This window comes from Eubalaena glacialis, chromosome 13 (genome assembly GCF_028564815.1).
Source record: "Eubalaena glacialis isolate mEubGla1 chromosome 13, mEubGla1.1.hap2.+ XY, whole genome shotgun sequence".
Lineage (NCBI taxonomy): Eukaryota > Metazoa > Chordata > Mammalia > Artiodactyla > Balaenidae > Eubalaena > Eubalaena glacialis.
Genome location: NC_083728.1, coordinates 23,913,302 through 23,939,201, shown reverse-complemented (window position 1 = coordinate 23,939,201; position 25,900 = coordinate 23,913,302). Strand labels below are relative to the sequence as shown.

The 25,900-nt window shown below is 51.7% G+C and overlaps 1 protein-coding gene across 2 annotated transcripts in view; it reads left to right on the top strand.

The window, feature by feature from the left end:
- CNBD2 (cyclic nucleotide binding domain containing 2) overlaps positions 1-25,900 on the top strand; it is a 177,973-nt gene that overhangs the window by 104,177 nt on the left and 47,896 nt on the right. For both annotated transcript variants that reach the window (XM_061210171.1, XM_061210170.1), the window contains exon 13: positions 23,540-23,590. In XM_061210171.1, coding sequence (XP_061066154.1) covers positions 23,540-23,590 — 51 coding nt within the window. The remainder of the gene's footprint in view (positions 1-23,539; positions 23,591-25,900) is intronic.

The window sequence follows — 25,900 nt, the reverse complement described above, 5'->3', positions numbered from 1 at the left end:
GTTATTATTATGTATGCTATGAGGTAGGAATCCAATTTTATTTTTTTCCAAATGAATAACCAATTGTTCAGTATCACTTAAAAATAATCCATCTGTATTAATTTCCTAGGGCTGTCATAACAAATTACGACAAATTGGGTGGCTTAAAACAACAGAAATTTATTCTCTCACAGTTCAAGAGGCCAGAAGTCCAAAATCGAGGTGTGGACAGAATTGGTTCCTCATGGGGGGAGGGAGAAAATATCCATGCCTTTCTCCTACCTTCAGGTGTTTGCCAGCAATCCTTGGTGTTCCTTGGCTTGTAGACACAGCACAGTAGTCTCTGCCTCCATCTTCACATTGCCTTCTTTTTGTTTCTGTGTGTTTTCTTGTTTTCTTATATGGATAGCAGTCATTGGATTTAGGGCACACTCTAAATCCAGGATGAGTTAATCTTGAGATCCTTGACTAATTACATCTGTAAAGATCCTATTTCCAATAAGATCATTTTTTTTTTTTTTGGCTGCATTGGGTCTTCGTTGCTGCACACGGGCTTTCTCTAGTTGCAGTGAGCAGAGGCTATGCTTTGTTGCGGTGCACGGGCTTCTCATTGTGGTGGCTTCTCTTGTTGTGGAGTACGGGCTCTAGAGTGCAGGCTTCAGTAGTTGTGGAGCTCGGGCTTAGCTGCTCCGAGGCATGTGGGATCTTCCCGGACCAGGAACTGAACCCGTGTCCCCTGCATTGGCAGATGGATTCTTAACCAGTGTGCCACCAGGGAAGTCCCAAGGTCATATTCTGAGGTTCTAGGTAGAAATGAATTTTGGGGGGATACTATTCAACCTGTGACACCATCCTTTGCGAGCCTTTTGCAAATGTCATTTCTGTTGTATATCAAATGTCCATATATGTGTGGTCAGAGTGATCATTTTATAACGCAATTTCTGATGAAATGGTTATACTTTTTTCACAAGATCATCTTATTTAATCCTCACAACAGTTTTATGAGGTAAGTACTACTAAAATCACTAGGTTATGCTAAGTTATGATGTGACAACAAACAACCCCCAAATCTCAGTGGCTTACAACAAAGTTTTCTCCCTCAGATTACACATAGATAGCTGTGGGGCAGCTGTGGGGCAGCTGTTTGTTGGCTGCAGCTCTGCTTTCTGTGTCTTTTCACTCTAAGGTCCAGGCTGAAGGCACAGCCCCCATCCAGGTCATGCCATTCCAGTGGCAGAGATTAAAGAGTTTGATTTTAGACTAAAACATGCAATGGTTCTTCAAGTTTCTGCCTAGAACTGGCATGTATCTCTGCAGCTCAGATTCCACTGGCCAAAGTAAGTCATGTGATCAAGTCTGACATTGGTCTGGGGAAGTGTACTCCTCCCTCTGGAGTCACATGGCAACTGGCTAGAATGTGTAAGCTTACTGGGAAGGGGGAGAGCAAATAATAGGAGACAATGATATCTCTCCCAGAGGGGTTAAGTAACTTGCCCAAGGTCAAATAGCTGAGAAGGGACAGAGCCAGGATTCAAACTCAGGCAGTCTTTCTCAAAGCCATAGTGCACTCCATACCTCCCTATTGCCTGCTAGATGGTGTGCAAATACATCTAAGCTTTAGCGCTTCTGCCTGTGCGTTCCTGCAGCCTGGAGTGCCCCTCTACCTCTGCATGTTCAACTTACCCTTTAAGACTCCACTCTGATCTCAACTCCTTTGTGAACTTCTCTCCTTGGAATTCATCACCATGTACCCCCATCACTCTTTATAAGTATATATTATTTTGTACTCACTGTCCTATCCCCTCTGAAGGGTGGGAATGCATTCTGATTTCTCATGTCTCCTCTGCCAGGCCTTGCACAGTGTCCCCTAAATGTTTGCAGTATTTGGGGATGAGATGAGTAAGGGGGGGGCCCGAGCTGCAACTGGGCCGTGCTCCTGGGGATGAGAACACTTGGCCTACTTTTCCACCCTTCTAACCTAAGCTTAGCACCTGATGCTCCAGTGACTGGCAGGTCAGCTCTGCGTGACTCACTCTGTAAGCCTTCAGCACTGTCACCTCGAGGCCCTGGGCTGGGGTGTGTGTGTGCTGGTGGTGGTGAGTGAGGAGATGGGAGTTAACTTTTGCCTTTCAGAAATCCTTCCCTCCCCCTGCCCCAGGAAAAGGACAAGTAAAATGGTCTGGGCAAGTCCCTACCGATCAGGCCTAGGAAGACTGGGGAGGCCCTGGAAGGTGCAGGGAAGGAGGAAAGCACTGCTGGGTCATAGGAGAGGAACAGAGAACAAGAAAGAGTGTGAACTGCACGTTGAAAGCCTTTACTAACTTGTCCAAGTGACTTAATTTAAACTTTCTGAGCTTCCGTTTTCCCACCTGTAACCTGGAGACCGTACTGATCTTGCCCTCTTCCCTAAGCTGTTGTAAAAATACATAGTAAAATGCTAGAAGCCTCTAGGAATGCAGGCTTGACATCACACAGACCTGTATTGGAATCCCCCTCATAAACTATGCAACTGTGGGAAAATTGTGAATCTCCATGCGCCACGGTGTCCTCATCTATAGAATGGGGATAATAACTAGAGCTACCTCCCAGGGTGAGAAAGCTATGTAAGTAAAGTGCTTAGCACATAGTGCTCAATAATATTGGCTGTTTTCATATGCGTTGATGATACTTATTATTTAAGGGAAGGACCACAACCGGTGTCATTTGGGATCGTTAAAAGGAGGGGAACAGAGTCTAACTTTTCCTAGAACTGATTGCTTCCTTTAGCCAAATATGAGGTGTGGCTCAAAGGAATGAGGAAGCAGTTCATGTGGTGACAGCACACAGCACGCTGCCTTCACAGATCTTGGGGGAGGAGTAGAGAGGTTAGCTGACGCTCCCCAAAGATTGGAGGTCCTTGTCCCCTGACCCCACCCCCTACACATGCAGTCCATTGACTCCTCCTTGTCCCCTCCTACCAATCTCGTCACCAAGTTCTGGGGAGGCAGCCTTTGTAATAATAATGATAGTATGAGACTAGTGATATTGTTCCTTTGAAGCATATAAAGGCTGTCTACTACATTGTCCCAGTTAGCCTTCATAATCTCTTTCCCATAAACAGAATCCAGAGTTAGCAGGGACTTGGAGATTATTCTGCATTTCACAGATGGGGAAACTGAAGTCCAGAGAAGGGAAGGGATTTACCCCGTACCCCACAATAAGTTAATGGCAGAGGCAGGACTAAATCCTGTAGCTCCTGACTTCCAGCCCAGGGCCAGTGCTTCTGTCACCACACACCTGTCCTTGGCTTTCCATTCCCACTGCCACCTAATCTATTCTGTTATCTTCTGGACCACTGCAATGGTTCCTAACTGGTCCTCCCTGCCTCTGGTCCCTTCATATCAATCTGTTCTATATATACAGCCAGGTAACTGTCTGGAAGCACGGCCTTGATCTTGTCTTTCCCCTCCTAATAGAACTTACTCATTTTTCGGTTTGAGGGGTCATCTGATTCCTAGTTCAGCCTCCAGTTGAAGACCCAATCTTTCTTTGAATACATTTATTGGCAGGGAGTTCATCACTCCCAGGGTGGTCCATTGTTTTCTTGGATCGTGTTGACTGTCAGAGATCTTTATAATAAGCTGAAGTTCTCCTCCTGGATGTCCACCCACCGGAGCTGAGTGGAATTCTATCACATCCCTTTGTCAGCAAATTTGTGTTTAATATGAGCCAGGTCCTGGGTGGATTAAGTGCTGAGGGGAACAGAAAGAGGAATTAGACATGGAGAGGGGGGCTTAGGGGTTCGCAGAGGTTTTTATTTTGTTTACTAGACCTAAATGATAAGAAACAAATCAAATCCCCTTTCTGTATGACAGCCCTTCAGATGTTTGGAGACAGCCACTATATCCTCCAGTGCTTTACCTTCTCAAGGATATTTAAATCATTCACCACACAACATGGCATCCAGGTCCTCAGCATTCTGGTCTCTTCTAGACTTGCTCCAGTGTGACAGTGTACTTACTCCTCAGAACGTGGGGCCCAGAGCTGAGCCCCGTGGTCCAGGTGTGATTGGCCCAGGGCAGCATAGAGCCCCTAACAGAGGCTAACAGAGTTAGAACCACAGAGGTCTAGCCTTTTGTTTCTTTGATGCAGTTTATCATGTTCACTCTCCTCCCCTTCCTTTTTTTAAAAAAATTAATTAATTAATTATTGACTGTGTTGGGTCTTCACTGCTGCGCGCGGGCTGTCTCTAGTTGCCGAGCGGGGGCTACTCTTCATTGTGGTGCGCGGGCTTCTCATTGCGGTGGCTTCTCATTGCGGTGGCTTCTCATTGCGGTGGCTTCTCATTGCGGTGGCTTCTCTTGTTGCAGAGCACGGACTCTGCTCCGCGGCATGTGGGATCGTCCCAGACCAGGGGTTGAACCCGTGTCCCCTGCATTGGCAGGCGAATTCTTAACCACTGCGCCATCAGGGGAGTCCCTCCTCTTCTTCCTTTTTTCTTTCCTCCTTCCCTCCCTTCCTTCTTTCTTTTTTTTGTAGCCACATTGCATTGTTGAGCTTGAGGTCAATTCAAACCTGTAAGTCATTTTCACCGAAACTGCTCTTAATCTAGATTCTTTCTACCCTGTATTTTGGGCACTTGTCCAATATGGCAGCCACTAGCCCCATGTGACAATTTACATTTAAAGTACATAAAAAGAAAAAAAGAAAAAAAAAGTTAAAATTAAAAATTTTAAATTAATTGAAATTAAAATTTTAGTTTCTCAGTTGTAGGAGCTACATTTTAGGGGCTCAACAGCCACAGGTGGCTTGTGGCTACTACATCAGACAATGCCGATTTAGGACATTCCCATCATCACAGAAAGTTCTGTGGGACTGCTGCCGTTTGGACTGAGGGGCAGGAGTTTACATTTATCCCTTGTGGTACCTCATCTTGTTAGTTCCAGCTCAGCTCCAAGGCTGCCGAGATCTTTTGGAAACTAATTTTGGTTTCTGGAGTGTTTGAGGGCCCTCCCAACTTCCTGATGGCTGTAGATATGATTAGCATTTCATGCCTTCTTCTGCTTCATCTAAAACCACTGATAAAAATGCCCAGCACAGCAGAGAGAGGTGCAACCAAGCCCTGCACACGGCCCTCTGCACTCCAGCCTCAGTCATGCAATAGTTTAACAGATGAGCCTACATTCCAGGCCCTGTGTACTGGGTACTGGGTACACACAGCGAGACAGAAGATGGCAAGTAAAGAGTCCTGCTGTGGTGGGTGCCCTAAGAATTCAAATGCCTTTGCCTCGCATTCAGGCCTGCTTCTGTCTGGTCTGTGGTAGTTAAGTGCAGGCTTGGGAATCAGCTTCCTGGGTTTGGATCCTGGCTCTGCCACTTTATAAACTATGTAATGTCTTTGTGTTTCAGTTTCCTAAAAAATAACCTCCATCCCACAGTGTTGTTATAGGAGTAAATGAGTTAGTGCAAGTGAAGCTCTTAGAACAGTGCCTGGAATACAGTAAGTGCTCCAAACACATTAGCTATGATTAGTTCTCATGATTAATTATAATTTTCCCCTGGACAAGCCATACTCAGTCCTGCTTTGGGGTCTCAGTGCCCTCACTTCTGCCCTCTTTTAGTTTGTGGAAGTCTTTCCAGGCCCAAACTAGGCCCGCCCTCCTTGATTTCTTATGTTCTTAGCTGCTCACCTGGCACTTAGTATCCTATACTGGAGGGGGGATCGCAGTGAAGAACTTGAATAATTGTTGGGCTTCATCTTGGTTCTGCGCTGCCTGCTGGAGAGACCTAGGACAAGCTTTCATCTATAAAATGGGTTTGATCACAGCTGCCGCATAGGACCACGGTCAGGGCTAAGTGAGACAAAGTAGGTGAGAGTTCCTGCACTTAGTAGGCCTTTTCATCCAGTAAAACCGCTGAAAGTGCTTCTTCCACGTCTCTGTGTTTTATGTAGTATCTAACAAAGGAGGTCAGGCTCATTATTCCCTGCAGTTCTGGAGGGCCTGCCCCTGTCCCAGGAGCCCTGGGCAGGAATTCCCTGTTTCTTCTTCTATGTAATGTGGATATCTAATCTGTTCCCCACCTTCTCCTCGCTGCTATCTCGGGCTTGCTGACCTTGGGGTGGTTCCTCCCCCCATCCCCCCCGCCCCGAGCCTCAGTCTTTACTAGGACCTGAAGGAGCACCTATAAGGGCAGTGGTGATTTTAACTCTAATTTAGGAAAGCTCTTTACTTTGGGTGGGCGTCGGCGCCCAGAGCCAGGGTCCAGCCCTTGGGGATCCTCTCCCCAAGGGTCCAGAGGTATCGCCACCTGAGGGGGGGTAGGAATGCGCGGCGCGGTCTTCCTCGAGCTCGGGCCGCGGGAACAATGGGAGGGCGGCGGGGAGGCGGGTGGGCGTCGGCCAGGTCAGGGCTGGAGGTGGAGGAGGCCGGCGAGCTGGGCGCCGGGCCGTGGGGTTAGCCCGGGGCACCGGGCGGAGAGCCGACGCGTCTGGGCCAGGGAAAACCGAGGTTGGCGCTGGCGGGGACCAGGAGGAGGCGGGGGGCGGGGCCCGAGCCCACCGGGCTGGGACGGGAAGGGCGAGGGGGCCCGGGGTGGGGTCTCCTCTTCGTCGCCCCGCCGCTCGCCCCAGCCTCCGAGCTCCGCGGCGGCACAGGTAGGCGCCGGCGCACGTTGGGAAGCGGGCGGCGGGTCACCAGCGCCAGGCGGGCTCGCAGGGCTCAGCCCCCTCCGCTCCTCCTCTCCCCAGGGGCCCGCGCGGCCCCTCCCTACGCGCGGCCCCGGCTCGGGCGGCTCGGGCGGCGCTCCTCCGGTTGCTGGCTCGCTCGCCCGTGGCTGCCGCGGCGGCCGGGATCGCCGCCGCTTCCTCGCGGGGAGCCGGCCGGGGCGGGGCGGAGGGGGGAGACCGGGTGAGGGGGGCGGGCGGGGAGGGGGCTGCGACGCGGGAGGGAGGGAGCTAGCGAGCAAGCGAGTGAGCGGGGCATTTGTGCGCAGCTCAAGTGCGCCTCGGAGCCCGCCGAGCGGCCGCGGGACACACCGACCGAGGACAGACAGCGCCCGGAAGCCGCGCCGCCGCCGCCAGGTTAGCCGCCCCCGCCGCCTCCTCCGGGCCCCGGGGACCCCGCCGCGTCTGGGCTGGTGTGTGTGGGGAGGGTGATCGCCGAGGGCTCCAGGCTCGGTTTCCCGTCCTCGAGCACTGACAGGCCGGCGGGCAGGCTCGGGGGGCTGGACAGCACCGAGGCGGGGGGCGGGCGCCCGAGCCGGGAGCCCCGGACCTCGGTTTGTGCGTCTCAGTGCTGGCGCGGTATGTGTGTCGGGGTCCACGTCGCCGGGTGTGTGCTGGGTGTGAGCGCGCGTGTGCCCGTGGGTCTGTGCAAGTGGATGATCACGCGCGTGCGTGTGTGCACCGGGTGTGCATCTGTGTGTGTGTGTGAGAGGGTGTGTGCCCTGTGTGTCTCCGCGCGTCTGGACTGGGCAGTGTGTGTGCGCGCGTGTCTAAGCGTGAATGTGTTTATGAGAGGGTGTGTCTGAATGTGTAGCCGAGTGTATGTACATTTGGATGAGGGTGTGTGCCAGTGGCTTCGCTTGTGGCTGGAACCTGTGGCGGTGTGTGTGTGTGTGCGCGCGCGCCACTGTGAGTCCCCGTGTGTGCGCGTGTGAGGGCGGGTGTGCAGCCGCGTAGCCCCGCGTAGCCCCCGTGTGCGTGTGCGCGGCTTTGTCTCCGCACAGCCGGGAGGAAGGGGTGGGGGCGGCGGCCGAAGCGCTGCCGTCGCCGGGAACCGGGCACCTGGCCGGGGCAGAGGGCGGCGGCGGCGGCGGGAGCGTCCCCGCCGGGCCTAGACTCCTTGCCGGCCGGTGGGCGGCCACACCCCGGGGGCCGGAGGGAGCCGGGCTGACAGAGGGGCCCGCTGGAGCGGAGGGCGTGTCCTGCCTGGAGCCCGGGTGTGTGTGTGTTGGTGATGGTGGAGACAGCGGTCCCCAGGCTGGTGACCCAGTCGGTTCAGGGATCCATTTCCTGTCGTGGTGCGGGGACGGTCGGCCAGAGCCAGACCGGGCCTGGCCAGCTCAGCCGCACTCCCATCCTCACCCCTCCCAGCTCCCTGGGGTAGAGCCGCACCTTAGGTGCCCTGAAGGGAGGAGGGAGAACCACTCTCTTAAAGGGCCAGTACCCCCGCTCCAAGGAACGCCCCCTCAGGAGAGGTCTACTTTGAGAGAGGTCTCTGGGTGTGTCTTACTCCGTTCTCCATGTATCGGTGCAGCGCATGCACCGATGTGTGCATGTGTGTGTTCTCTCTGTGTGTTTCTTGTGCATTTGGGGGTGCAGATGTATTTTATCAGTGAACAGTGAATAATGCATCTCTTGAAGTCTATGTGTATGTGTTTTTTAATGAGTTTTAGTAAATTTGTTTTTATGTATACATAGCTGTTTGTATGTTAGTGAGTCTGTGCATGTGGGTTTGCAAGATAAGTGGCATTTTGCTGCCAACTGGAATAGGATAGAAAAATTCTGTCCAGGGCCACCCTGTTTTAGAAAAACTGGGTGAAAAGGCAGTTTGGAAATTTAGCCCCCGGCTTTGTGGGTTTCAGATGCTGGTACTGAAATGTAGGTAGACTGGGATTAGACTGGATATGAGGATAGAAACCGAGACTCTTACAAGAAGAAGGAAGTGTTCTGGAAGAAGGCTATCCAAGTGTAAGAATTCACCCTCCACTTCCAGTTCTTCTTCCCTAGAACTTCACCTCCCCCTCTGCTACTCAGCTTGCCAGGATAAAGTGCACAGGATTTGGAGTGTAAAGGGAGGGAGCTGGGAGTGTGAAAGGCAGGAGGGTGGATGGGTGATAGGATTGGGGGCCAACAGCAGATTTTTGCAATTTTAAAAATGTTTCCCTACTGAAGGCAGCAGAAGCTGGGGGAAAGCTGAGCTTGCTGTCCCCTTCCCTGAATCCCTTTCCCAGGGCAGGAAAGGCTCTGGTCTGCAGCTCAGGAGCCCTGGAATTTGGTGCAGGGGTCTCCTTTGGACTTTGGTCAAACCTTTCATGTTTTTACCTGTTCACTCAACACATTTTTATTGAGCTTCTCTATGTAAGGGTCTAAACCCCCTAAGCCTCAGTTTCCCTAGCTGAGCAGCTAGTAGGCTGGATTCTGAGACTTTGAGTCCCCTTCCCTTTCTCAGAGTGCTAGAGTTTGTCTCATTGTTACCCAGATTTAGGAATCTACCCTTTTAGCCCCCAAGGATCCTGGCTATGGGCCCCACTCACCACTCCTCCTTGCCCTTGTATATTCTAGTCTAGAGCAGTGGTTCTCAAAGTATGGTCACCCCACCAGCAGCAGCAGGGTTACCTAGGATCTAGTTAGAAATACAAATTCTTGGGGCTCCCACCAGATCTACTGAATCAATAACTCTGGGGGTGGGGCCCAGCAGTCTATGTTTTAACAAACACAGGAAGTCCTGATGCACATTAGAGCTCAAGAGAGGTACAGGCAGGGAGCTGGAACCTCCTATAGGATGAAACACCTGGAAAGCATCTCCTGCCCCTTTCCACACACATACCTGAAGTAGCTGACAGCCCTAACCTGGCCAAGTAGAGGTTCTGGCTTCAAGTCCCAGGTCTTCCTTGTGATCTCGGACAAATCATTTCTTCACAAAATAATTCAATGACTTGTTGATAGCATCTGCTCTGGGCTAGGTTCTGAGCAAGGGGTTTCCCTGCTCTGCTTCGTTTCTCCATTTCTTACGTTGATCTACAAGGCTTGCCCACCTCTCTAGAAACCAGTCACTCTGGCCTTCTTTTAGTTCATCCAGGCACCAGGAGCTCTTTTGCCTCTGGGATTTTGCACATGCTGTTCCCTCCGTCTACCACACCCTTCCCCTGCTTCTTATGTTGGTTAACTCCCACTCTTCAGATTTCAGCTGAAGAATCACTTTCTCAGGGGAGCCTTCACAAACAACTCCTTTAAGATAACTCAGTTTTTCCTGTTATACCTTCTTATAGCTCCCTGTATTTCATAACACTTATGAGAGTTTGTAATTATACATGAACTTGTTAGTTGTTTGTCTGTCTCTCCTCACTGGATTACAAATGCCATCTGGGCACAAACTTGCTTATCAGTCTTCCTAGTGCCCCCACACACTGTCTGGCTTATGACTGGTGTTCAATAGATTTGTTGAATGGATGACTTTATAATATGGGAGATGGTATTAAATGATACCGTTTGTCCTCTCAAGCCCTGACATTGTAATATCTAAGCAGGCTTCAGACTTTTCTTTCTTGGCTGCGTCAGATCTTAGTTGCGGCATGCGGGCTTCTCTCTAGTTGTGACGTGTGGGCTCCAGAGCGCATGGGCTCTGTAGTTGCAGCACACAGGCTCTCTAGTTGTGGCGCGTACTCAGTAGTTGTGGTGCACGGGCTTAGTTGCCCCGCGGCATGTGGGATCTTAGTTCCCCAACCAGGGATCGAACCTGCATCTCCTGAATTGGAAGGTGGATTTTTAACCACTGGACCACCAGGGAAGTCCCCAGGCTTCAGACTTTTTTGAAGTAGATTTATCTGTCTTTTTTACTGCTAAGTCGCCTGGCTATAGATTTGAGCCTCTATTGTGTGGCCAGGCCTATGCTGGGTTCTGCTCTAGGGGAGACGGGAAAAAGCTCTTTAGGAGATACAGCCTACCTTGTTTTCTGTGTCCTCCTGGATTAAGATCCTGCAAGAATGAGAAGAGGAAGAACACTGAATAAGGAATCTAAAGATCTAGGTCCACGTCTTGTTACCTGACTGTGGGCAAGTCACTCTTCCTTTCTTGCTTGTTTCCTCTTCTGTAAAATGAGGGTATTAGGATGGATGGTGTACCTAACATTGGTTACTAGCACTGGCGCTAGAGTGTGGAGCGCTGGCTTCGCTACCTACTAGTGGCGTGGACTTGGGCAAGTGACTTCATCTCTTCATTTTCTCACCTGTAAAACAGGATCAGTAATAGCATCCGTTTCAAAGGGTTGTTTTGAGAATGAAACGAAGTAACATAGGTGGAATGCTCGGCACAGTGCTGAGCACATAGTAAATATTTGGTAAATGGTAGCAATTGCTACTGTTATGGCTACTCCACAGTTCAACATTCTTGAATGCCTTTATACTGGGCCCTACGCCTACAGTGACAGCAATGAATACAACAGTGTTCCCAGGCTGAGTGTGTGGGGCAGACCTGTAAAGATGAACAATGTACAAGGTGGCAGGGTATGGCTGTTCATGGAGGAAAAGGTGGTGTTTGGGCTGGATTTTATTTTCCAGGTAGTTGGAGCAGCATGTGCAAAGGCACCATGACTTGTTAGGGGAAATACAAATAGTTCCATGTGGTTGGAGCAGAAGGCGGTGAGTGGTGGGGACAGGTGGGGTGAGTGGCTGGAGATAAAGAGGAATTTGAGGCCAGATCTGGCACAGGCTGAAGAGCCTGCGTCCTACAGGTTGTGGGGAGTTAGGGAAGAAGATTAAGCTAGCCAGGAAGGATCGAATTTGCATTTCAAAACCACAGCTCTCCAGGTGGTGGTAGAGGCTGGCCTGGGTGGAGGGGGAGGATGGTCCATCTGGAGTCGGGGCTCAAAGGGTGCTTATGTGCATGATGGAAGGGCCCAGTGGGATGGCTAGACACCTGGGACATGGAAGAAGCCCAGTTGATGGACTTCAGGCCAGCCTGAAACAGGGAAGTGAAGAGGAGATGAGAAGGACTCCTCCATGGGCCCCAGGCCTCCATTAACCTCCAAGGCTGCCTAATGAGTGGGAATCTGAAAAATGGAATTTAAGAGTCTCAGGTCTGCTGCTCAATGGACTCACTGTGTATTAATTTCCTAGGGCTGCTTAATGAAATACCACAATCTGGGTGTCTTAAAAAAGCAGAAATTTATTCTCTCGCAGTGTGGAGCTAGAAGTCAGAAAGCAGGGTGTCGGCAATGTTGGTTCCCTCTGAAAGCTCTGAGGTGGGGTGGCAGGGGCATCTGTTCTGTACCCCTCTCCTAGCTTCTGGTGGCGGCCAGTAATCCTTGGAGCTCCTTGGCTTGCAGCTGCATCTGCCTCTGTTGTCACATGGCTTTCTCCCCTTTCTCTGGTGTGTCTCTGTGTCATCTCCTCTTCTTCTAAGGACACCAGTCATCTTGGGTTTAGGACCCACCTGTATCCTGCATGACCTCATTTTATTTGAACTAATTGCTTCCACAAAGACTCTATTTCCAAATAAGGTCACATTCTGAGCGTCCGTGTAGACATGAATTTGGGGGGACACTATTCAACTCAGTACATACAGGAAGATGGAAAAGAGTGCAGGTCTTGGAGTCCCACAAGCCCAGGTCCCAATCCAGGCTTTGCAATGGAGCAGCCATGAGGCTTTTTCTCAGCCTCAGTGTCCTCTTCTCTGAAACGGGGACAGTAGCACCTGCAGTGCTGGGTTGTGGTGGTGAGACTCGGTCAAGATAACAGATAGAAGTGAGCCTAGTGAGGTGACGTACAGCAGGCACCCTGTAATTACTGCTTCTGCTTTGGCTCCCCCTTCTCTACACTTAGTAGCCTGGACAAGCCACTTAAATCTTTTTTTTTTTTTTAATTAATTAGTTTATTTGTTTTTGGCTGTGTTGGGTCTTCATTGCTATGCGCGGGCTTTCTCTAGTTGTGGCGAGCGGGGGCTACTCTTCGTTGCGGTGTGCAGGCTTCTCATTGTGGTGGCTTCTCTTGTTGCGGAGCATGGGCTCTAGGCATGCAGGCTTCAGTAGTTGCAGCACATGGGCTTAGTAGTTGTGGCTTGCGGGCTCTAGAGCGCAGGCTCGGTAGTTGTGGTGCACGGGCTTAGTTGCTCCACGGCATGTGGGATCTTCCCGGACCAGGGCTCGAACCCGTGTCCCTTGCATTGGGAGGCAGATTCTTAACCACTGCACCACCAGGGAAGTCACAAGCCACTTAAATCTTGCTTCACTTTCCTTATCTGCCAAATATGAATAATCATCGTCCAGCTCTACTTAACTCACCAGATTGTGAATCCCAGGGGATAATGAGAAAGCTCTTTGTAAACTGCTTTAGAGTTTGTGGCTGTGTTTTTAAATTATAATCGTCATCTTCATAATAACCCTTGGCCATTGCCACATCCATGGCACTCTCAGCAGAGCCCAGCTCGGCACACTCCTCTTTTGAGGCAAGTCCTCTTTGCCCCTTTGTGCTCCAAGGTATCCTACCAGCAGGATAGCTGCTGTCAGAGTTGGGAGAACCTTAGAGAAGCTCCTCGTCCTCCGTTGCCCTCATTAGCCAGAGGAAGGAAACATGCTCTGAGGGAAGTGACACCCCGCAGGTCACACAGCTGGTCAGTGGCAATTTGAACACCTCGTTTGTGGTTCCTGTTTAGAGTCTGAATGGTGCTTTTTCCCTAGTTGCAACTTCAGCCCCCGAAGCAGGACCTTGGGGCAGGTAGAGGCCTGGAGAGGGCTCCGCATGGGACCCGGAGGTGGGGATCCAGTGGGGAGAGTCCTGCTGAGTCAGGATCAGAATCCACAAGGGGGTCCCTGAGTCCTAAGTGAGCGAGTAGTGCCTCTGCAGGCTGAATGGGCTGGTGGTTTTGCTCTCAGCCTGGCTCTGGCCATCTCTGCCTGCTCCAGGGGAGGAGGCCGCCATGGGCAGGCAGCAGCCGCATGGGGAGCCAGAGCCTGGAGGTAACCCAAGGCTTCAATGTCCCTACTGACAGCCAGGGCGGTGCTTCTCAGCAGACTGTGTCCCTTTAAGCCTTGCCTTGGCGGGCCTAGGGAAGGCTCTGGAAAGGAGAGAAGGCTTATCCTGTCTTGGCAGTTTCCCTGAAGTCATCTTCCTTTCCCCCAAGCTGGGGAAGCCAGGCCGCTCCTCACCCTTGATTTTCCTTTCCCTTCCTCCCTCCTCTTCTCAGTTTTCTTTCTCTCCCTTCCCCTGCCTTCCCCTCCTCTCTCTCCCCATTGTCTCTCCGGGTTAAAAGTCTAAAGATAAAGCCTCCAGACCCAGTTCAGGTGGGTGGTTTGGGCGTTGCTTGAGGCCACCTAAGAATTAGAAAGCCTAGAGTCTTCCTCGTCAGAGGCTCACTCTGGTGACTGATAAACAAGTGCTTACGTTTATTGGCTCACCATGTGCCAGGCCCCATGCTCAGTGCTTTATGTGCCTTATGTCTTTTAATCCTTGCAACTACCCAGTGAGGCAGAGATTACGGTCCCCATTTTATTAAAGGAGGCTAAATAACTTGCCCAAGGCCTACCCAGCCCTCAGCCGGCAAGTCGCACAGCTGGGATTTAAAGCCAGATCTAGCCAAAGCCCAAAGGTGGTCTGGAGTCTTTCCTATACTGCCCCGGATGGAGCCTGTGAGAACGTTTAGGGGTCCACAGAGGGATGCACACTTGCTCAAATTTGGAGAACAAATTCTTGGCTCAGAGAGTGGGGTCTCCTGCTTCCTAAACCTATGCTGTCACCCCATCAGGGACTGGCCTTCCTACCAGGAAGGACAAGGCTCTGAGCCCCTCTGGTTCTAGGCAGCTGCCCACCTGTTGGAGAGATGCTGCATCAAGAGCAGGTAACAGGGCAGGACTGAAGGCACTTGGCTTTTTCTTTAGATGTTGTTTTGTCACTGGCCACCTTAGTTCTTCACTGATTATCTTGAGTCTCCCAATTAAATGAGCTTGTCATCTGCAAAGCATGATAGTTTTATCTCCTCAGAAGGGTGCTTGGGGGCTTGGAGGTCTTCTGTCAGGCTCGGTGATGGAGGGGAGGGAGGCAGAGGCTGCAGCCAGGAAACGGAGATTCAGGAGCAGAGTTGTGTTAGAAAGGAAAAGGAAGGGAGCCGGACCTGGCTGAGGGCCGGAGTGAGAGTCTGGAGAGAGGAAAAGAGCCTTTAGGCTGGGGTTGATAGGAACCCTCCTCCCACCCCAAGTGCAGCCCAGGAGTCCGGACTCCCTCCCAGGCAGGGCTGCTGATCTCAGAATGTCAATTCAGAATCTAGCCAGCTGCAGTCAGCTTGCTGGGCCTCCACTCACCCCCACCATGACCATGACCATGACCAGGGCCAGCTTGAGCAGCTGGCTCAACCAGAAGGGACCTTGATTAATGAGCAGTGGCTTTAAAACTTCTAGCCACGGAGCCCTCTCTGTGTTCAGTCTGCGAACCAGCTAAAAGGAGAGCGGCTGAGCACCCCGTGGTGGGGGCCCTGGAATCAGCCTGTTTTAATAGGTTCCAGTTGAGGTGACTGGGACACAGAGGGTTCTCAGACTGCCCTCGGGGAACGCTGGTCTCAGATGTTTGTGAACTTCCGAAATGGCATGCACAGTTCTCAGAGTGTTCCCTGTCCTCGGGAAAGGATCCACAGGCACCACGTGAGTCTTTTGAGTCACGACCCATAAAAGTTCAGAACTGCCGACTTCAGGGCTGTTTTGTTGAGTGGGAGCCTAATGACTGGAGAAAGGTCGCTGGGAGGTCATGGCAGAGTGAAGCACTGAAGGCAGATTTCTCCTACCTCTCAGCACATGGCTGGTTCTGCTTCGAAGGGACTGCAAACCAGTCTCTTCCCCTATCTGGGCCTCAGTTTTCCCAGCTGTAAAAATGAGGGTTGGACAGGATAAGCCCAAGGTCCCATGCAGCTTTGATCTGTAGTTCTGGAAGCCATGTCTCCTGCTGCCCAATTCACAGTCTTTGCCCCTTTCCTTGTTTCCTCCCCAGCGTCACCCACTTCTGGTGGGACCACCTCCTCCCTTCAGCATCTCCCATCTTGAGAGAGTCTGTACAGAGCCTGGATTCTAGCCCCTTGAGCCCCTTCTGGCAGACCATGTGCCCAGGCACTCAGCCCTCTCTCCCTTTCCATGCCCGCTTACCAGAATGAATCAGCTGCCTGGGAGTCTGGGGACGCTCATGGTGGCCTCTCTTCAGGGCCGGACACCTGGGACCAGTGCCAAGGGAAGGGGCTTGGAGAATGCATTTGCTGTGGCTCCTGGGACACACCCAGTGCTTACCTGTGTCTTTGCCCTAACTTCCTGGGTTCATCTCTGCCAGGAATGCCACACCCCGTCCTTCCTCAGTCACTGGTGAAATCCTGCCTGCCTTGTCAAGGCTCAGCTCAGATGCCAGCCTCTGTCCCCCAAAGCCTTGTGAGCCCTCCCGTCCCCAACCCCACAGGGAGATTTGTCTTTCCGTCCTCTGCATTCCCTTAGCACCTTATCTGGTCTCCTCTGGGGACAAGTTCTGCTTGCTCTTGGCTTTATCCTGGGACGTGGCTTGTCTCTCTTGCTAGATTGTGAGTTCCAGATGTCTCATGTAATATTCTGTGCTCCCAGCACCTAGCATAGGGCTTTGCACAGAGTAGGTACGCAATAGAAGTTTGTGAAGTTTTATTTACGGAATCTGCCTCTGGCCCTGGGCTGGGCTGGTTTCTGTGGGGCCCCCATGGCCCCATCACTGGCAGGTCACAACTTTCACATATCCCCTCCTTTATGTGTGGATTGGAGGGAGGCCAAGTAGGGCGGTGGATAAGAACTTAAATTCCAGTCTTATGACTCTGCCATCTCCTGGCTTTGTGACCTTGGGCAAATCATTTCACCTCTCTGAGCCTCAGTTTCCTCAGTTGAAGACAAAGGGGTAGGAATAACAAGTCTACGGGGGACTTGGGAGGATGAACTGAAATGATACGTGTAAAATGCTGAGATCTGAGCATTGTAAAGAATAAATGGTCAATAAGCAATTATAATTCATTATTTTTCAGGTAATGGTTATTATCATCGTTGTTTTAGCAGGCACCTACTGTGTTCTCACGGTGCTGGGGGGCAAGGGTGAGGGACAGAGAAAAATAATTGCAGGAGTTCCTTGGTCTGCAGGGTCTTAAGGTCACATAGGGCTGGTAAGCCTCTCCTCCGGGGAGCAGTGTCTGGGAGAGACATGGCTGAGTGACTTGAGGAGTGAGTGATCAGTGTAGACTCCGTGCTGGAGGTTTGAGCTGGATGGGCAAGAAGCGGGAGGGGGCCGTGGAGAGCAGGGAGACAGGTATTCCCTGTGGAGATAAAGGAGGCGAGCGCCAGGCCGGGCATGGGAGAGTGGGGCGCATTCTTGGAGCGATGCGGGCAGGATGCAGGAAAGGGTGGAGTGGAAGCCGAGGCAGCTCTAGAATCTCCACTTAGAAGGGCCTTAGGGTCAGCACCTCAGATGGAGGGGGAGCTTCAAGCTTTGTTTCACCAGGAAGAAATTGGGGGAATGGTAGCTCATGATGCCGCTACTGAGAACGACAGAGAGAAGACTGGAAAGGTGGGGCAGAAATAAAAAGTTGGGGCTTTATGGTGGAGGTAGGAGAGCCCAGTGAGCCTGCAGGGCCTTTGTCCCTCTGCCCAGGCTTGAGCTGAGAATGCTCAGGGGTGAGCCGCAGCTCTGGGCCTCTGCAGGCCTGGCTCAGAGTCTTTCTCGTAATATCAAGGCTGCCTGTTTCCCTGGCCAGGATCTGAACTCTAGTCTGTCTGAAGTTAAAACGCAAACTGATCCCAGAAATGTCAGAATCTCTAAATATCAGGAGAAGCGATCTCTTAATCCACGCCCCCTCACCTCCACATTACACAGATGGGAAGCAGAGGTCCAGAAGCGGGGTGCCCCCGCCCAAGAACGCAGAGTGAACGGGCCACAGTGAGTTTAGCGCCAGCCTGGTGTGGGGCTTTTGTCGTTTGTAGGCCTGTGTTAGGGGTTGGGGGAAGAGGGTGAGGAGGGGGCCCGAGGAGGGGGCCCAGGGAGGGGTGTAAATGACAAACAAATGCCAAATCAGGAGCCGTCTGTTGCCAGGGTGTGTGTGTGTGATCCCAGGTGAGTGGGATGTGAGTGGGCTGGAGCCATCATCATCCCGGGCTTTCCTTCCCGGAAAGGAAAAGGGCCACATAGGTAGGATCCAGGGGAATATTGGGATGTGGGGGAGTTCAGGGGGTGGCCTGAGAAGAGGAGGCTGATGCCAAGCAGCGAGGGACATGGCTGAATTACAGCGGCACAGAGCATCCCAGCCTCTTGGGCCTGGCCTTGTACAGCCCTGTAGGTGATACCGTAGTGTTATCCGTCACCGCTTGTTTATGGGGAAGAAGGAGGGCTGCAAAGGTCACAGCTAGGAAGAGCAGCGCCAGGGCTGGGGGACTTCAAAGCCATTTCCCGGCATGTCCTGGGTGGCTACCCTCCTGGTTCTCAGCCCAGCTTGGTCTCAGCAAGGACCCAGGACAAGTGAACTTTTGCCTTCCTTCATTTCTCCGCCATCACTCCACCCCCTTATTTGTTAATTAGAAATATTTATTGAGCACCTACTATGTGCCAGGCGCTGTCTGTGACCTTATAGAACTTACGCTGTCACCCCTTAGCTGCCCCACACTGGTAGGTTGGGACCGGAAGGAGGAGGTGGGTTGCTTCACTAACCACCCCTTTCTCCCTTCACACCAAGCCCTTCCCCTCTATCCCCTTCCAAGTCCACCTACCCCAGATGGGACTTTTTGCTGGAACTGCCTCCTGCTGAAATGGAAACCAATCAGAGTTAATTGTTAAACCTAATAACTGGCGAGAGTTTCACCCGGTTAGGCTGGAGGGAGGGGGCTGAGTGCTAGCTGTGCTCCCCAGGAGAGGGGTGGAGCTGCCCAGGTTTTTCTGGCCTATACCTGCCACCCTTTCCCTACTCTGGAATCTGCTGCCAGGGCCTGTTCCTCCCCTCCTCCCGGGGGGGGGGGGAGTTGGGGGGGTGGGGGGTGGACTGCCTCTTGGATCCTTTCCCTTGACTCCAGCTGAGGTGACCCTGGGAGGTGAATACAGGCTCTGGCCCTAGTCCAGGGGCCTCTGGGTGAGTGTTCTTGGGCGAGATGTGGGGGAGGGCCTGGCGCCGAGCCTCGGAGACCCAACCCAGAGGGCAGGCGGCCAGTGGACCTTGCTGGCTTTGCCTCCTGCTGGGTAAGGGTGGGGAGGGTTGGGAATCGTACCCCAGTGGCCTAAGCCCCGTGTGCAGGACCATCACCGAGTGCAGCCCATGCCACTTCCTTCCCTTTTCCCCTCTTCACTGGGTATCCTGTTAGGGGCCATTCTTTGCCATTTAGACTGGGACAGGAGGGAATTTAGTGGCAAAGGCTAGAAGCCTGAGCCCCAGACCGGGCCCCTGCCAAGCTTTAGGGACAGAGCTTAGGCTTCCAAGTCAGACAGGCTGTGGGTCAAACCTGGGGGACCTTGGAGTGGTGGCCCATCCCTCGGAGCCATAGTGCCATCTGAGCAATGGGTACTCTGTCCCTTTGTCACCAGCGCTGTAAGTATAAAGGCACCAGAGGTAAATATTAATATCAGGCTCCGTAGGGGGTTGGAATGAGTAGACACCATTCTGTTGACATTCAACTTTATTTTGGGAGGCCTAGCTCTGGCTTAGGGCCAAGGAGGCCACAAGTCCCGCCCTCTAGGACTTGACCGTTAGAGCTGCCCCATACAGTAGCCACCAACCACGTGAGACTACTGAGCACTTGAAATGTGGCTGGTGTCACCGAGGAACTGAATTTGTAATCTTATTTAATTTTAATTAATTTAAAAATTAGAAAGAATACTCCAGTTATTGGAAAACTTCTATGTATATTTGTGAACTTAGATTTGTACAAATACTTTTTCAACTGTAAAGGCGAAGAGACTCTAAATATCTGATGAAAATTTAGTGTCAGAATTGAGATGTGCTGTAAGTGTAAGGTGTACACTGGATTTAGAAGATTTAGTATGAAAAAAAAGATTGTAAAATATTTCAGTAATACTTCTGGATTTTTTCTTTTTTTTCGGGGGTGGGTCTCGAGGCTTGCGGGATCTTAGTTCCCCAACCAGGGACTGAACCCGGGCCCCCAGCAGTGGAAGCGCAGAGTCCTAACCAGTGGACTGCCAGGGAATTCCCTCAATAATACTTTTGATATTGATTACATGTTAACTAAATATACTATTAAAATTAATTTCACCCATTCCTTTGTACTCTTTTAAATGTGGCTACTGGAAAATTTTAAATTACATATTTGGCTTGTATTATGTCTCGATTGGACAGCGCTGTTCTAGCCTGAGTTGAGTTGGACATATTTGAATAATCATACAAGAAAATAGAGCCTAGTTATTTGGGGAGGTTTGGGGGTGAAGGTGAAGTCGAGATATTCCCCCACTCACCACCCCCCATACCTGGGCCACACTCCATGGTGGAATGTTACGCAGAATAACTCCATAGCCTCAAGGATAAAATCAGGGCTTCTGGTGTCAGACGAAGAGCCCCTGTCTGGGTGGCCATGCTATGCACTTGCTCTGTGGGTGACCTTAGGCAAGTCACTTCACTTTGCTGAACCTTAGTCTATCATCTGTAAATCTAGATTAAGGGTGGGATTTATCTCGTTGATGGAGGGGATCACCTGAGATATAATCCAAGTGCACGCTTAGCACAGTGCCTGCACATTTGCACGGCCGAGTCTTAGCTGTGGCAGTGGTTACTACTACTCCTGGTTGTGGGAGTTGTTGCTACTGCTGTTGCATCTGTCAGCTTGGATTCAGTTATTCCATTTGTCCAAATGGGACATGGGTCAGAGGGAAAGGAGAAATTAAAAGAGCTTGAGGGTGGGAGCTGCAATGGGGATTGCTTGCCTTTAGGGGAAGCTCCTTGGATCTTCTGGTTCTATAGGTGATCAGGCAAAGATGTGTGCCCATTTTATAGATGAGGAAGGTGAGGCCTGTTGAGGGGAAGTGACCTGGCTATATAGCCAGAACCTGAATGCAGGACTTCCCATGACTATTGTAGGAATATTGGAGCCAGTGTTAAGAGGCCCCCTCTGGGGCTTGTGAGAGCAGGGCCTGACCAGGAGTCTGGCGCTCATGAGAAATGGTTATGAATAGTCTTCTATAACTGCAAGGGATCTCGACACCATTCATTACAACTGTCTCATTCTTGAGTTGAAGAAACAGAGACCTGAGTGTGTGTATGTGTGTGTGTGACCTCCCTAGGATCAGCCAGCAAGTTGGTGGCCAAGCTGGAACTGTTTCTGTTTGTTTAGATCCAGCCCTCAGCTCGGCCCTGGCGGGACGGATGGCCCTGCTTGTCAGCCCCTCCTCTCCTGCCCAGTCCCCAGTGAGTGCTGAGAAAGAGGCTTTTGTTTCACCCGCTCCTTCTGGTTTCCTCTCAAGGTAGCTTCACCACCACCCTTACTCCATCTGCCCAGATTTGCATTTGTCCCTGTTCCAGGTTTAAAGGGCCCCGAAATCTGAAGCTTCTCCACACACATCTACTTTCTGGATAGCCGTGGGGGAGACCAGGGGCTTTTTCATCAAGAAGGCCTAGGTTCAAATCCCTCTTCTACCATGAATTCCCTCTGTCGCTCTGGTCAAGTCACTTGTAATTTTTTCGTCTCAACGTCTTCATCTAAAAAAGAGGAGCCCAGGGGCTTCCCGGTGGCGCAGTGGTTAAGAATCCGCCTGTCAATGCAGGGGACACAGGTTCGAGCCCTGGACCGGGAAGATCTCACGTGCCGCGGAGCAACTAAGCCCGTGCGCCACAACTACGGAAGCCCGTGTGCCTAGAGCCCGTGCTCCGCAACAAGAGAAGCCACCGCAATGAGAAGCCCGCGCACCGCAACGAAGAGTAGCCCCCGCTCGCTGCAACTAGAGAAAAGCCCGCACGCAGCAACGAAGACCCAACACAGCCAAAAATAAAATAAAATAAATAAATTTTAAAAATAAATAAAAAAGAGGAACCCACATGGTTAGCGTATAACCTGGCAGTTAAGAACCTGACCTCTGGGTCTCACCCCTGTGCTGATTCTCTAATGATCTTCAGTGAGTCATTTCAACTCCCTGGGTCCCAGTGTCCACATCTGTAAATGGCGGCTCCTCCTGGATTGTTGTGTTAAGGAACTGTGCTGAGTTCTCCACATGTAGCATCTCATTTAATCCTCCCGTTAGCCCTGGAAGCAGACACTACGACTCCTGTTTTCCAAATGAGGAAACTGAGGCTCAGAGAAGTGAGGTGACTTGCCCCAGGCCACTTTGCTAGAGAGAGGTGGGGGCAGAATTCAAACCGGTCTGCGTGGCTGCAGAGCCCCAGCTTAAACCACTGTCCTGCACTGCCTCCCGGGTCCCTCGGTACCTGGCCCCCAGGGTAAGCCTGGGCTCTGGGAAACAGTGGATGGGGAACCAGGTTGTAAGCTGCTGGGTGATGGATGTTACAGCTGCAGCGGCAATGTCCTCAGGCCCCTGCCAGCCTCTGGAACCGGGGGCAGGAATAAGTTGCTCGGGCACACAGCTTCTGCTTCTGCTGTTCCAACCTCAGCCCAGGTGGTCTTCCTATTTGCTCAGTTCTTGTGTTCTATGTGAAGCGGAAATACATCATCCCACCCGGAGATTACTGTTCTAAGTGTGTGACTCCAGGGGCCCCGAGGTTTCTCCCTCCAACGATCCTGCCCACTGTGTACTAGGCCAGGCCTGCAGTTGGGGCTTAAAGATGATTGAAAAGGGGCTTAAATACTCTGTGAGTGAATTAGACCAGAACAGAACATGAATGCTAAAAAGACCTTAGGGACCCCTGAGTCCAACCATGTTTATTTTATTTCATTTTTAAATTTCTTTTAAATTTATTTTTTGGCTGCGTTGGGCCTTTGTTGCTGCGGGCGGGCTTTCTCTAGTCGTGGCGAGCAGGGGATACTCTTCGTTGCGGTGCACGGGCTTCTCATTGCGGTGGCTTCTCTTGTTGCGGAGCATGGGCTCTAGGCGCGTGGGCTTCAGTAGTTGCAGCACGCGAGCTCGGTAGTTGCGGCACATGGGCCCTAGAGCACGCGGGCTTCAGTAGCTGTGGCTCATGGGCTCTAGAGTGCAGGCTCAGTAGCTGTGGTGCACGGGCTTAGCTGCTCTGCGGCATGTGGGATCTTCCCGGACCAGGGATTGAACCCATGTCCTCTGCACTGGCAGGCGGATTCTTAACCACTGTGCCACCAGGGAAGTCCCCAACCATGTTTATTTGACAGATAGGGAAACTGAGTTAAGGATAGGCCAGGTTGAGAGAACAATGGGTGTGTCTCGTCCTGGGTGCTGGAGACCAGGGGACTGACATGAAACAGGCGCCTGAGGGGTTGGCAGACCTCTCTCTCCCTCATCCCCCCAGATCTGGTCCACCGCCGAAGTCTGGAGATACCACCGCTCAAAGAGCTCTGGAATCCATCCACCTCATCCCAGCTCTGCTGTCCCCACCCAGCCTGGGCCCTTGTCACATGTCCCCAGACAGCCACAACAGCCTCCTAACTCACATGCCTACAGCTACTCTTGCCTGTTTCCAGTACATTCTCGACCCTACAGGTAAATGGTTTCTCATTGCTCTTAGTCTCAGGACTGAATTCTTTACCTCGGCCTCCAAGGCCCTTCATGGCCTGGCCCCTCCTGGCCGTTCCAGTTTCATATTTGTTACTTTCCCTTTTGCTCTGCATAGTCACACAGGCCTTTCTGTGTAACAGGTTCAGCAACTTCCCAAAGGTTCCTCAGAGAGTCAAATGCCAGCCTCTCAGTTTCCAGCTCCACGCTGGGTCCACGAACTCAGTTCGGAGGTGCTAACACTGTTTCCTCCTTCCAGGTGCCTGACTGCCGTCCTTACCCCCAGGGAGCTGGTGTGGTCGCAGCAGGGGTGAGTGTTACAGAGGCTCAGCCTCATCTTGGCTCTTTTGCTCGGGTTGGACAAATTTGGTCTTTCAGCCCTCAGGCTGTTTTAATATATTTTACTGCTGGGGAGGTGAGAGGGTTTGTCTAGGCCACAGATTCCTGGTGGGTTTGAAAAAGCGGGGCAGTGCTGAGGGTCATCTCTGGTTTTGGCTTGTTTTGAGGAGGGACTGCAATGGGTATTCATCAAGCACCTCTGTGTTAGGCAGCATGCTTTGCCCAAATTGCTGATCCATCCACCATGGCTGGGGACGGATGGCCTTGGACCTGGAAGCCGGATCTGCTGACTTGCAGACCTTGTTTTCTTTTGCTTAACCATTGTGAGGTTGTAGACTAGATTCAGAAGAGGGTGTTTTCATTCTGTTCTGCCACTGACTCCTGCGTGACCTGGGGCAGCCACCTCCCTCTCTGTTGGCCTCAGGGTCATATATACATTGTCAGGGTGGGGAGGTGGGGTCAGAGTAAATGAGTTGCTTTCAAACTTTCCAGCAGTGAAATCCCCTTTTCAAATGAACCCCAGAGAATCTCAGTGTACAAAACAGTAAAGGGGTGGGATTGCAGCCGTGGTCAAAGTTGCGGTGGGCCGGGGGACTCTAATTGGCTAACTCCTCAGCACCAGCAGCCCTCAGACAATGACGGAAACCCATCCTGGGCTCTGTGCAAGACACTTTGCAAACTGCTGGCCTGGGACATGTCAAAGCCCCTTTCCACCTCCCGGGTTCCGTGACACTGGCAGGGTGAGGGTGTGGAGAGGGAACCGGGCCAATGAAGTTATACTGATTGGGAAATTGCGAAGTATTATGCAAATGTCATTGTGGGGTTATTAGTAAAGCACAACTGCCAGGGCTGTGATGTTGTCATTCTAGAATCCTCTGGTTTTTACTTTTGATTAGATGTGAGAGTACCTAGGGGTACTCTCCTGTGTGTGTGCTATGTGTGTGTGTGCGTACGTGTGTGTGTATGTGTAGGGAGCAGGGGCTATGGGCGTTGAGGTGGGGCTGAGCCAGGCCAGGGCAGGTAGAATAGATGCCAAACAGAGCTGGGAGCGTGTTGCTCCTGGGGGTGGTAGGGACAGAGGTGCTTTAACGCCAGTTAAAAGGAGCGATTTGGCTCTTCCCTGCCAGCGCATGGGCCCCACAGAGATCTCTGGGCAGGAAGCACTGCGAACAAGGAATCCTCTGTCCACAGTCACGGAACAGCCAGGACAGAGGAGGTGGATTAGGAGTTCCCAGGAGGGGGCCTGCCAGGCTTTCCCTGACGTTTGGGAAAATGGGTGGGGAGAAGGGGAACTAAGTGTATGTGTACATGGTAGGGGGAAGGTCGCGGTTGGTTCATACATTTATTCCACAAGTTCCTTGAGTTTCTGGAGCCCTCCAAGGAGCCAGGCTCAGAGGCAGGCAACTCTGTAGAAGTCAGAGCTGAGAAAGGTGAGACTCTAGATATTAACCACCATCAGTTTACCGGAGGAGACAGGAAATGTGAGAGATGATAGATTTTCACAGGCAGCCTGGTGCAGTGGAGTTCATTTGGCCTCCGAGTCCAGAGCCCTGCATTCAAGTGCGTGCTCTGACACTGACTTGCTCTGTGGCCTCGGCCTCATCACTTCCCCTTTCTGGGCCTCAGTTTTCTTTTTTGGAGAATGGGGGTAGACACGGCAGTCTTGGTTACTTCTTAATACTCTTTTGAGTATCCATTAGAATAAGGTATTTCAAATCTTTTGGGGCAGCAGAATCCTGATACATACGCATTTGCAACAGAACTGCTGTGGTTGAATTGGCAGCAATTTACACAGAATCTTGTTGCCCTCCTTACTGCCCTTTGTTCTGTGGGTGTTTTTGGAGGTGCCTCTGCAGATCCCCAGGGCTCCGGGAAGCAGTGTGTGAAGGCCATTGGGTCAGGATGATTCTTTAGAACGTGCTTTGCAGACTCTCCTTTGCAGCCCAGATGGCAGGGATTGTGCTGGAACACACAGGAGCAGTCATAATACTGCCTCTGCCCTGCCCTGCCCATGGCCAGCACAGACTATGTCTTGGAAAGAGCCTGTATAATTGGGCCTGGGTTTTTCAGAAGCAAGTGACAAAAACTCTATTCAAAGTGGCTTTGAACTTCAAAGTGGACTTCAATGGATCCTGGGGCAGTTCATAGAACTGAAGGATGAAGAATCAGATAGACTCTCCATCTCTCTCCCATCACGGCTTGTCTCTCCTCTCTGCCCTTATGAGGAACTGGCTGTCCACTGCCCCAGCTTAGCAACCCAAACAGAAAGAGGGAACTATTT